An 11,920-nucleotide genomic window follows, 5' to 3' on the forward strand; every position below is an offset into this window, starting at 1 on the left:
TTTGTTTTAGTCATGCTGGAAGAGAATTGGATGGTGGAGTCTATGAGCTAGGAACGCAGAGGGAGGGGGTAGTTGGGAAAACCACCGCAGAGGGCCTGTTTCGCCCAGTGTGTTGGGTCAGTCACTCTCCCCAAAAACCACTGCTAAAGTCTCACCTCCCCGTCCTTGGGACACAATTAATCACACTGACTTATTCTGTTATTCAGCGAGAAGTGAATTTGACACAGACAAGATATGTGGTTATGGGACTGCCCGCTGCCGGAGGAATTGTAAAGCAGAGGAATTCCAAATCGGAGTATGCCCCAATGTCTATCCATGCTGTTTGAAAAAGCGAACCCACTGAATCCCATGACACACTGACGCCCAGGGCTGCCTGGTCCCCAGAGCCGCCGACGGCTGGACCTCGGAGCCTTCCCTTCCTGAGGCCTCACAGCTAGAATATCCCCAGCGGCAGCCACTAGTCTGATTATTGAGACCTTGCTGAGCACCTTCACTCAGCACAGAGCCAATGTAGGAGCCCCAAGATGGCCTTCTGTGATGGGGAGAAGGGAGGAAAGCAATATGGGTTACGTGAGAGTTTCAACACCTTAACAGCCGAGCCAAAAACTACGTCTCATCGGCCACAAGTCTAAGAGAACATCTTTTTATTTTTTTTGGTCTGAATTGTATCGGTTGATCTTGATAGCGTTAGTTTTCTGATCAGAAGTTTTGCTCTGCAGTTATATATGTCTTTTGTTCATTAAAACGGGGAAATAAATCAATATGAAGTGCAATTCGTTTGGCATACACTATAATTCAAAGCACAGGCTTCCGGGGGGCAAAGCAGAAGAGATGCTATGCGATGCCCCAGGGCCGACCCACATGGATGTCCATAGAGGGTCACATCCCACAGACGGAGCACAGAGCAGCTCCGTGAAGACTCACGGAGATCTCCTGAGATTTGGTGAAGAGAGCCGAGTCATAAAGCCTTTGACCTGCCGTTCCTTTCCAAACTTTCTTTCAGGGTGACCAAATGATATCAGGTGACCAAATATCACTATTTTCCAACACCTCAGGACATAATGATCTAGCCCATGAACATCAATAGCCCCACTCAAATAAACAAGAACAACCACCTGAGCTCACGTGCCTCCAGGTAGATGGATACAAAGCCACCCAGGAGCTTTTAAGCTACTGCCTTTTTACCAAAACGGTAAACTGAACCTTCTTGTAACTATCACCCAGCCTTAGCATGTGGTTAATCTCATTTCATTCTTTAATGAACTCCCTCTCCTGGATTATTTCCAAAAGTACTCCACATGCCATTATCACCTCATCTGAAAATACGTGGAATATATAATTCAGAGAAAATGACTCTTTTTTTTAAGATTGATTTACTTATTTATTAGAGAGAGAGCATGAGAGGGGGGAAGAGCAGAGGAAGAAGCAGACTCCCCGCCGAGCAAGGAGCCCGAGGTGGGACTCGATTCCGGGACTCCAGGATCATGACCTGAGCCAAAGGCAGTCGCTTAACCAACTGAGCCACCCAGGTGCCCAAGAAAATGACTCTTTAAATATATGTAGAAAACCACAGTGCTATGACCATACCTAGAAAAAAATCAGAACAAATCCCTTACGATAATCAAATAGTCGATCAGTGTTCAAATGATCCTGGTTGTTTCATAAGTGCTTTTGTCAGAACTGGTTTCGTAGACTCAGGGTCCTAAGACGTCCATCTATACATTGTGTTTGACCGTCTGCCTCTGAGGCCTCTTTTGTGGGTATCACATACTTGCTGTTCCACCTGCAAAATATTGTGTCAAAATCCAATGCCAACGTGAGCCTTTGATTTCACTACAGCGGTTACAGGGGAGAGGGGAGCCTGTGAAGCAGCCCCCCGAGGATGCAACAGCCCAGATGCCAGGATACAGAATGTGCTTTAGAACAACCTAAAGTCAGGCGCCTGGGTGGCTCAGTTGGTTAAGCGACTGCGTTCGGCTCAGGTCATGATCCTGGAGTCCCTGGATCGAGTCCCGCATCGGGCTCCCTGCTTGGCAGGGAGTCTATTTCTCCCTCTGACCCTCCCCCCTCTCATGTGCTCTCTCTCATTCTCTCTCTCTCAAATAAATAAATAAATAATCTTAAAAAAAAAAAAAAGAACAACCTAAAGTCGATTTTAAGTTGTGTCTTGTCCTACGTTGGTGTCCCCCTTCACGATTCTTACATCGTGTATTTTACAAGGTACTCTCACATGCATAATCTCTTTTGATCCTCACAATAAGCTTGTGAGACAAGAGGTGTCACCCTGACCTTTTTTAGGTGTGGCAATGAAGGTGCAGAGGCGAGTGCCTTTCCCAGTAGGTCAGGCTATTAGGCAGGACCAGGCATCACCCCCACACCTCGGGTTCAAATCTGAGGCAGCAGGGCATGGTGTGCTAGAATCCCAGACCCTCAGGATGGTTTCTACCTTGATCCAGATTCCTAGAAATAAATATAAACACAACCGTAAGCACAGCTTTTGGGCTAGAATATAAAAGTAACATGGCTTACAGGGGAGGGGATAAGAACATCTTTATTTGGAGTTAGGGTCTCAGCAACTCCCCCCCCCCCCCCGCTTGACCATCTATTTTCTTCCAACACCCAATTGTCAGCATCTGGTGGCCTTGGTGATTAGCAACCCTTATCAGGAACCCATTGCCTCCAATCTCTACCAGTATCTCCAATTCCCTCTTTGAACTGAAGATTTCTTAATGCCTAGAAATCAAGAATGATCTTATGCTGGCACCTCCATGCTCCACAATATTGAATTTGCTCCCAGACCTGGCAGAGAGGCTACAGCGTGATGACCCTGGGGCCCTGAGCACACCTGTTGGTGGCTCCGAACCTTCTCTACTTCACTGCTGCTTCCTGGATGCCCAAGCCCCTGCTGGGGCCACTGCTGCCTTCTTCATCTGTTTCCACCTCCCTCCAGGTAGAATATAATTATTTTCATTTACACAAATGATCTTAGACATTTTCTTTGGACCAAACTGTGCCTGCAAATGAGACACATGTGACAAGCACTACCCTTTCCAACACCTCTGAGGCCATATTGAATTTTAGATGGTCATAACACTCTTGAACCAAAGCCCACATTTCTTTGGTCGCATCCAGGACAGACTGCCTGGGTATGCGTGTCTGAGATAATGCAGTGACATAAAACTCATCCCTGCAAGAAGAAGAAGATGGAGGGTATCTGGGTGGCTCAGTCGGTGAAGCGTCTGCCTTCGGCTCAGGTCATGATCCCGGGGTCCTGGGATCAAGCCCCGCATCGGGCTCCCTGCTAAGCGGGGAGCCTGCTTCTCCCTCTCCCTCTGCCTGCCACTCTGCCTACTTATGCTCTCTCTCTCTCTGCTCTCGCCGTCTCTGTGTCAAATAAATAAATATAATTTTTAAAAAAAAGAAGAAGAAAAAGACAAGGAGGAGGAGGAAGGAGAAGGAGGAGGAGGAGAAGAACTTTTGCTTAGTTATTACCAGAAGAGAAAACTCTGCATCAATTATAGATATTTTTTTAAGCATAATTGAATTGGACCCGATGGCAGCAATAGCCAGGCATCTGAGAGAAACATGAAGACGAGTCAGATTAATTAAAATCAAAGGGGGAGGATTAAAAAGAGATGAAAGAGAAGCAGAGGAGGTCACAAAACAGGGGGAGAGATTAGGGTGGAGAAAGAGCAGAAATGAGATCTGGAGTGACTCTGGAACTTCAGGAAATGACAGTTGTGTGAGTCAGGTCGTCCCCGACATGCTCAATGTCTTCCTGCATGATATTTTACACCAAAATAAATACATCCAGAAGACAGGACAGAAGCCCTATGGTGGCCCTGCTTAGGTCACCACGTCAGCGCCTAGCAGCGGTCCAACAAGCACTTGAAGGAATGGCGCTTTTTTGGTTAATGATGCCTGTTTTGCCCCTTCTCTTCCCTCTTTCTGCTCCTCTTCTCTCGCCCTGTCATTTCTTATTCACCAAACCCACCCAGGGCATTCAGGCATGATATTTACTTCCGGAGGAAAATGGCTCAAATGTTTGTTCCGCTAGCTAGTGGTGGGAGAATAATGTGTCCGTGTGTGTCGTCTGTGACCCAGAGATTATTCTGGAATGCCTCTCTTCCCCTGCTGCAGGCCCCCTCCCCGCAGCTCAGGGCTATAAAGGGAGCCCTGCTGTCTGCCCACCAGCCACGTCTCAGTTGGCAGTCCCCTCCGCGACATGAAGCCATCCCTCTCTCTGTTCGTCAGCCTTCTCCTCGTGACCCTGATGTTGCCAGGTAAGTCAGAAATGTGACCCGGTACTGGGGCCAGGGTCTCTCCACAATGGCCGTGTCCAGGCTGGGCTTCCAGGCTGGGCAGTGAGGTACTAAGCCCTGCAAGTGCATTTCCTGGTGGGGTGTTGGGGCAGGAGTCTCTGGACTGGGGGTGTAAGGGACACTTTGAATATGCTGATGGCACTGGTTCCCCAGGAGACAGGTCCCAACCCAGACTACACTTCCTCATCCTGTTAATATTCACCTCCTCCTTATAAAGGAGGACAGGCTGCATCACAAAGGACCTTGAATGTTAGGGAGTCTCAACAACTATATTGACACCCTCGGGGATGTTCAGCTTGGCTTCCACTGAAGTACTCCGGCTCCACTGCCCACCCATCTTGGTCATCACTCACCTCCCTCCGTCTCCCCCTCCCTCCCTCCCCCTCCTCTCTCTCTCACGCACACACAAACACAAATAACATTTGCCCCCCTTCCAACCCATTCCATCCCGTTCTTCACTTGCTCTTTTTCCTTACAGCTTTCTGGGGGTATAATTATTACACAAAAGATGACAATTTGGTGAGTTTGGATGTTTGCAAACAACCCTGATACCATTACTACAGCCACGGACGTAACCACAGGCAATGCCGCCCAAAGTTTCCTTGTGTCCCTTTGTGGTGGTATTTTGTGTGTGTGTGATAAGGACACTTAGCAAAAGGTCTCCCCTCTTCACAAACCTTGAAGTTCACAATACTGCACTGTTACGTGCAGGCACCGTGTTTCACAGCACATCTCTGGAATGCAGCCATGTTGCAGGACTGAAACTTTATACCCACTGAGCAGCAAACCCGTCTCCTCTCCACCCTCTACTTTCACTCGCCCCCTAGAGTGATGCACGGAATCCTCATGGGTCTGCTCAAGAGAGAACTCTGAAAATGCTTTGCTGTGTATTTATTGTGAATCAGGACTATCCAGAGCCGGAAATGTCAACCACCAAGGCACTGAGGGTCTGAGAGGACCGAGACAATCCAGGGAAGAGTCTTCTGCACAAGGCAAAAACGGGTCTCCCTTGCTACACCACCAAGAAAAACGCTACCTCTTACCACGCACTCCCCCTTACCCGGGTAAGTAAAAAAAAAAAAAAAGAAGTTGTGACAAGTCCCTCCACTCTGGAAATGTTTAGTCAATGAATAGATGGGAAGGTGTCCGTGCAGGTGGGGGAAGGCCAAGCAGTGGTTGAGTTAAGGATGGGCTGTGTTTATGAAGACATAGGTAGAAGGCTTGGGCTGCCCCACCTGGGGTCTGACAGATGACTGAGGGTCCTGTGAGCCTTGGGAGTGTGAGGGACAAAGAGGCAAAAGTATTCAAGGCACTTCTATAACCCCTGACTTCAGCCACCCCGGAGAGCCAGGGGAGATTTTTTTTTTAAGATTTTATTTATTTATTTATTTGAGAGAGAGAGAATGACAGAGAGCACATGAGAGGGGGGAGCGGGAGAGGGAGAAGCAGACTCCTCGCTGAGCAGGGAGCCCGATGCGGGACTCGATCCAGGGACTCCAGGATCATGACCTGAGCCAAAGGCAGTTGCTCAACTAATTGAGTCAACCAGGCGCCCGCCAGGGGAGATGATATTGAGCAAGACAGCCTCCTCCTGCCAGGTTGGAGCCCCACTCCCTGGGCCTTCAAGAATTTGATGAATACTTGCTATGCCAGGTGAGCAATTAGCATGCAGGGAATGCCCCAGGGACAGGTGCAGAGGATGGGCCCTCAGCTGCTTTTCTGGTCAGTCCTGAACACCATGTGGAGCCAGCTTCCAATCTGTAAGGACCTAGAGGAGACAGTCATTCCAAGATATTTCCTTAATTCCAAACTCATTCCTGACCCTGAAACAAGAAACAAGAGCTGGGCGCTCAGTGGGAAAGAGCAGGGAATACACACAAGGGCGTTGGCAAAGGGAAGCCAGTAATTCAGCTCCTGCCATATTATTCCTCCTGTTGTCCTCTCTTCACTTTGGTCCCTTTGGAAGTGGCCTTCGGTTCCCAGAGACTCACTAGTCTGGGTTCTCCTCCCAAGGGAAGAAAAAAAGAAAATACCATAATTGTACAACAAATATAAACAATACGAGGCATGTGTCATTTATTCTAATAGCAAATCTATGAGACGGGGTTATTATTCCCATTTGTGATTCATGAGGGAGTTGAGGTGATTTAAAATAACTCCTCTGATTCAGGACAACAAACTGAGGGGATGGGGGGCTGGGGTAGCTGGGTGATGGGCATTAATGAGGGCACGTTTGGTGATGAGCACTGGGTGTCACAGGCAACTGATGAATTGTTGAACACCACCTCAAAAACTCATGATGTATTATGTGCTGGCTAATTGAACGTAATTTAATCTGTCTGAAGGTCACATCTCATGTCGGTGGCAGAGCTTATGATGACCAGAGCAGCCTTGGTTTGGGGTCTATCAGAAGGCTTCCCCAGACAGGCACTTACCACTCATTGTCTGATATTGTGTCTCTGCTTTCATTGTGTTCATCTATTTTTTTCTTTGTTTTAACACTTGCTCCTTGCCTTTTCTATCAACTATCTTCATAATATATAATTTAAGACAAGAATTCATGTTTAATAATCTCAGTACTTGAATTGCAGAGTGAGGTACCAATTTCACATTGCTCACGCAAACTGGCATAACTTTGAGGCGCCAAATAGCCTTCCAGGTGCTCCCTCACAATGAGGGGAAAAAAGAAATCTTTTTCACTCTTTAAAATCTGCCATCAGCTACCTGTCATCTCCCTAACAGAGATGGCTCAGCCTCAACCCTCCTTCCTCGGAGGACCATCCCACTTATGTATGTGTTTGGTAGGGCTCTGTCATCCCCAGTGGGCCTCACAGAGCCCTGATGGGTCCCCTTATACAGCATCCTAAATTGGCTTAAGTGGAACAGTTATATTGTAACACATCTATTACTGTTTCTTTTCCCAACTGCCTCTGAATTGACAGCTGGTTTTTTCAGGGAGAGTAAAGGTGACTTTTAAGCCAGAATCAAGGATCTGATTTTTATGCGATCAGGATGGCCCCAGGGAAATATGAATGCTCATTTACAACCTCCCTATTGCCATCCTCCACCCTAACCCTTTGGGCTAAAATAAGCCCCGTCCAATTCTTGAGATGGTCTTAAGACACTAATGTTGGATATTTCTTTATACAGAACCCGAACCGGATTTCAAAGTTGTCGACTGCAAGAAAAGTGAAGGCTATTGTCAAGAATATTGTAATTATATGGAAACACAAGTAGGCTACTGCTTTAAAAAAAAATATGTCTGCTGTTTGCATCAGAACTGAGGTTGTTGACATAGAAGCCAAAGCTTGGTCCACCTGCCTGCTCTCCAGGGGTCATAGCACCGACCCAGACACAGGTGTTTTTGGAGAAGAGGCTGAGGATGGAGTTGCTGGGATGCTATCATTTGATCTGGACAGTCTGGACATTCTGTAGTAGCAAAAGAAAAGAAAACCAGCTCTACCTGACCATAGAGAAAGTGACTTAGCCTGAGATGGACAGAATCTTAAAAAATCACACAGCTTTTAATGTAATAAACTTTCACAGGAAAGCATTCAAGTAATTCCTTCTGTTGTTTGAAAAATATTTTTTGAGTACCTATTTTTTCCCCAGGCACTGAGAAATGTAACAAATTGGGAACATGAATATATGGGGGTGACAAACACCCAAAGAAATAAAAATAATAAAATGCCACATATTTTATAACGTGCATATATCCAAGGCAATCAGTGGAACAGATAAATACAAGAGATGTAAGAAAGGATTCCTGGGGAAATGTGAGCAGGGTTTTGGAGGATGAGTAGGAGTGTGTTCACTGAAAGAGAGAGGCAGAGATTTGTAGGCAAAGGGTACGGTTTGCAGAAAGGCATGGAGGAGACGTGAAAGAATGGGTGTGCTGAAAAAATGGTGAGTTCAGTGTCACTGCAAAAAAAAGGGAGGAACTCCAAGTGTCAAATGAGGAGGGTGTAGGAAAATGGTGTGAAGTTGTCAAAGAAAACAAATATTATGCTCAAGACCTCAGGCTGCTAAGCAAGAGGAGGTTATCAGGTGCTCCAGGGGAGTGACATCATCATATTTTCAAATTTAGAATGTTCCTTCTAACGAAAGAACTGGGGATGGATTGGAAATGGGTGAGATCACAGGCAGGAACACAGGTAAGAGCTGACGGCAACAGGGCAAGTCCAGGGACAGCCATTCAGCGACCAAGGTGGAGATCATGGTGAGGAAGGGGAAAGGATTGGAGGGGGTCCCGCAAGGACGTGGAGGTCACAGCTTTGGTGACAGAGAGGAAGGAAGGACATGGGGCAGAAAAGAACTGTGTTAACTTATGCAGCACACACGGGACGAGGATGAGCAGGAGGGACCAGACTGGCTCTGGACACGTTGCGCTGGAAGGCCTGAGGCATCCACGATGTCCAGCGGGGACTTAATGGGACTGACATGGATTCTAGGAGAGACGCGGAGACAAGAAATCAGAGTGGAAAACTTGCAACCTATGGTGCAGGGGCAGCTCGTGGGGCAGCAGAGGGACCACGCTGAGTGATGCTAATGGTTCAGGGAGGCACAGAACAAGGGGAGCCTCTGCGGGACACCGTGGGGCTCTGAGAGGGGATGTGAATGGCATGAAGCAGCCTCCGTCCAGAAGATGAGACGGGGAGCATTTGGTAGAACGGACGGTGGGTAGTCCAGGAAAGGAAGGGTTCTGTGTTGAGGGTAGAGGAAGGGATAAGGCAGAAGCAGGAAACTCGTTTGGAGGGTCTTGCAGCAATCCAGGTGAGAGACAAGAGTGGCCGGGCCATGGAGGTGATAAGGCATCACATTCTGCACAAGGTGAGGTAGGAGCTAACGTTGGATCTGGGGTATGAAAGCAAGAGGGGAGGCAGGGGCGACAGCTTGTCCTAGCAGAAAGCCCCAGATCCGCATGTAGCTTGGCCTCCTGAGTCCATTGTTCTCCGACATTCCCTCTCCCCTGGTGTTCTGAGTCCTGGGGACAGTGGCCTTCCATTTCTCAAGTGCCACGTGACCTCCCCCAGTCACCCTTGGCACAAGCTGAACTTCTGCTTTGGATTCCTCCTGCGCTGCCACTACCCCTTCATCTGATCTACTCATCTTCAGAGGGAGGTTAGAGTGCTTGTATCTGGAACGGCACCCCAAGACCAGGGCAGACCCCACTGTTGCCCTCCCTGTCCTTATCAGGACCACAGGGAGGTAACAGCAGGACTGTCACACGTCTAACGCCCAGACGACGAGCTGCCCGCCATGAACCGAGGGAGCCCACTGGACCCTTCATTGCCACACTGAAGAGCTTGGCACGTCTTATACATAATACCTGCTCAGTAAGTGTGAGTGAGTGTAAGAATGAAGACAGAGAGTCACTGGGGCAGAGGGCACTCAGGGAGGGGTCTCAGGCCCTTTCCTGTCCTGCGGTGTTCACTGGGAGTCCACTCTGTCTCATGAGTAGTCCTGGCTTGGCTAATCTGCCAAGGGAACTGTTTTCTGTCCAGAGAAGTTAGATGCCATATTTACATATCCTACCACTTCCAAGTCTCAGTGCCAAGCTTTGCCTTCGTATTTCTTTTTTTTTTTCCACTGTTCAAAATTTATTTGGTATTTTAGTTGGTATGACACTTAGGATAGTTGGTTGCATTGTCTTTTTACATTATATGGCCATATAATAAGATCCTTTAGAACAGTTATGCACAATACATGCAATACTGAATCTATACGTTGGATCCCAGGATGTGACTGACTGGAAAAGATGGACTAGGCGTGTCAGGTGTTGGGGGAAGGAACCAGAAGTGACAGAACACACAGTAAACACACATCTGGTATGAAGAGCAACTACAGCTATGGTAGTGATGTCTCTGAGATGGTGGGGCTAATTTACACTGACCAGCTCAGGGCTACAAAGCCAGGTATCATCCAGCATCGGGATACAGCTGCAGGGTTTGGTGAACCATTCCTATTTGGAACTTTAGGAAACGGATGTTTTTTCTTAGGCCATTTTAATATTACTCGAGTAACAGATCAGATAATAAGGACAATATACACAACCTCCAACTAAAATCCTGTTGTAGTCTAGACAGTGAAGTGGAACATTATAAAACTTTAAAACTGCAGCTCCTTTTGGATCCCCCAAAGTGTATCTGCCCTCTTCTTCAAACGGGCCTCCTCCTCAGGAGTCAGGGTCACCTTCACAACATCAGAAATCCCATTCTGTCCCAAGATGCAAGGAACACTAAGGAAGACATCATCTTTAGTTCCATAGAGACCCTTAATCATGGTGGAAATTGGATGCACCTGCCTAAGATTCTTCATTATACTTTCTGCCAAATCTGCACAGACAGTCCAATGGCCCAGGAAGTGTAGCCTTTCAGTTTGATCACCTCATAGGCACTGCCAACCACCTGTTTGTGAACCTCTTCCCACTGTTCCTTATCTGCATCAGTGCCTAAGTCAGGGTGCAGATCCTTCAGAGAGACACCAGCAACGTTCACTCCACTCCATACAGGCACGCTGGACAATTTTTGGTGTTCTAAGGAAAAGGCTGCCGTGCTGGAGGTCCATCATCTCTCCCTTCAGTTTGTCTTCCATGACATCAACGAGAGCAAGTTCATCCACCAAGTCCTTGCCATGCCATGCCAACAGCTCCAGCCCCAACAACTGTCATCTTATTCTGGGGGGTATGTTCTTCCTTAAGAAGATTCTGAATCAGCTGATCTTTGAGAGTTGCCATTTTGGACTTAGAACCAAAAGGAATTGGGAGTGCACATCGGGCGGGCAGGCGGGCGTCAGCGCCGCACGAGGTGGGATCCAGACTTGACGGCGGCGGCTCTGACACTCTGCCTTCGTATTTCTTTTTTTTTTTTTTAAAGATTATATTTATTTATTCATGAGAGACAGAGAGAGAGAGAGAGGCAGAGGGAGAAGCAGGCTCCCCGCTGAGCAGGGAGCCCGATGCGGGACTCGATCCCAGGACCCTGGGATCATGACCTGAGCCAAAGGCAGATGCTTAACGACTGAGCCACCCAGGCGTCCCTCTGCCTTCGTATTTCTAATGAGGTCCTGGGGAGGATTGCAATGGACACATTTTCTGTGACTAGAATGTAGGAAAACCTGGAGGACTACAGGAACCGTCCCAAGGATGGTAGGAGCAAGAACCCCAGACAGAGTCACCCTTTGTGATAAGGGGCAACTACATAGGCCTTCCTTCCACCATCTATCCTAGAGCTAATAAACCTATGAAATTCCCGATTTTACTCAGATCTTGAAGGACAGGGAGGACCTCCAACAACATTTGCTTTTCAAAAGTAACCCACCAACCAAAATCAATCTGGATAAACAGACCCTGTGTCCTCGTGTGGTTTTATAGAACATTGTAAGCTGGGAGACAACAGGAGACAGGCCTGCACGTACAAGAACCCTTGCAGGAAACATAAAGTGAGGGTAGAGAATACTCCATGCCTCATCAGTAAGACAGCAGCCCCGAAGGAGGTAGGGTTGGAGGACAGGACCACTGCGGCTCTGCCAGGAGAGAGGACCCTAACCTCCGTGGAGCAGGGTACTCGGTCTCCTGCAGCTGTAGGATCAGGGGCCCA

At 47.8% G+C, this 11,920-nt stretch overlaps 1 protein-coding gene and 1 pseudogene across 1 annotated transcript; one reads left to right on the plus strand and one right to left on the minus strand.

Annotated features, from left to right (window-relative positions):
• Window positions 1–4,225: 4,225 nt before the first annotated feature.
• On the plus strand, window positions 4,226–7,606 carry LOC118009886 (sperm-associated antigen 11B-like). The gene is made up of 3 exons (XM_035003882.1): window positions 4,226–4,283; window positions 5,228–5,386; window positions 7,473–7,606. The coding sequence occupies exons 1-3, from the start codon at window positions 4,226–4,228 to the stop codon at window positions 7,604–7,606; spliced, it is 351 nt and encodes a 116-aa protein (XP_034859773.1).
• Window positions 7,607–10,124: 2,518 nt separating this feature from the next.
• LOC118009884 lies at window positions 10,125–11,097 on the minus strand (annotated as a pseudogene).
• Window positions 11,098–11,920: the final 823 nt, after the last annotated feature.

This window comes from Mirounga leonina, unplaced genomic scaffold (genome assembly GCF_011800145.1).
Source record: "Mirounga leonina isolate KUSES-001 unplaced genomic scaffold, KU_Mleo_1.0 Mir_128, whole genome shotgun sequence".
Lineage (NCBI taxonomy): Eukaryota > Metazoa > Chordata > Mammalia > Carnivora > Phocidae > Mirounga > Mirounga leonina.

Excerpts from the sequence above, each read along its gene's own strand:
- LOC118009886 (XM_035003882.1), top strand. The coding sequence starts at position 4,226 with ATGAAGCCATCCCTCTCTCTGTTCGTCAGCCTTCTCCTCGTGACCCTG. Across the intron at positions 4,284-5,227 it reads CGTGACCCTGATGTTGCCAG|GACTATCCAGAGCCGGAAAT; the intron begins GTAAGTCAGAAA and ends ATTGTGAATCAG. Across the intron at positions 5,387-7,472 it reads ACGCACTCCCCCTTACCCGG|AACCCGAACCGGATTTCAAA; the intron begins GTAAGTAAAAAA and ends TTCTTTATACAG.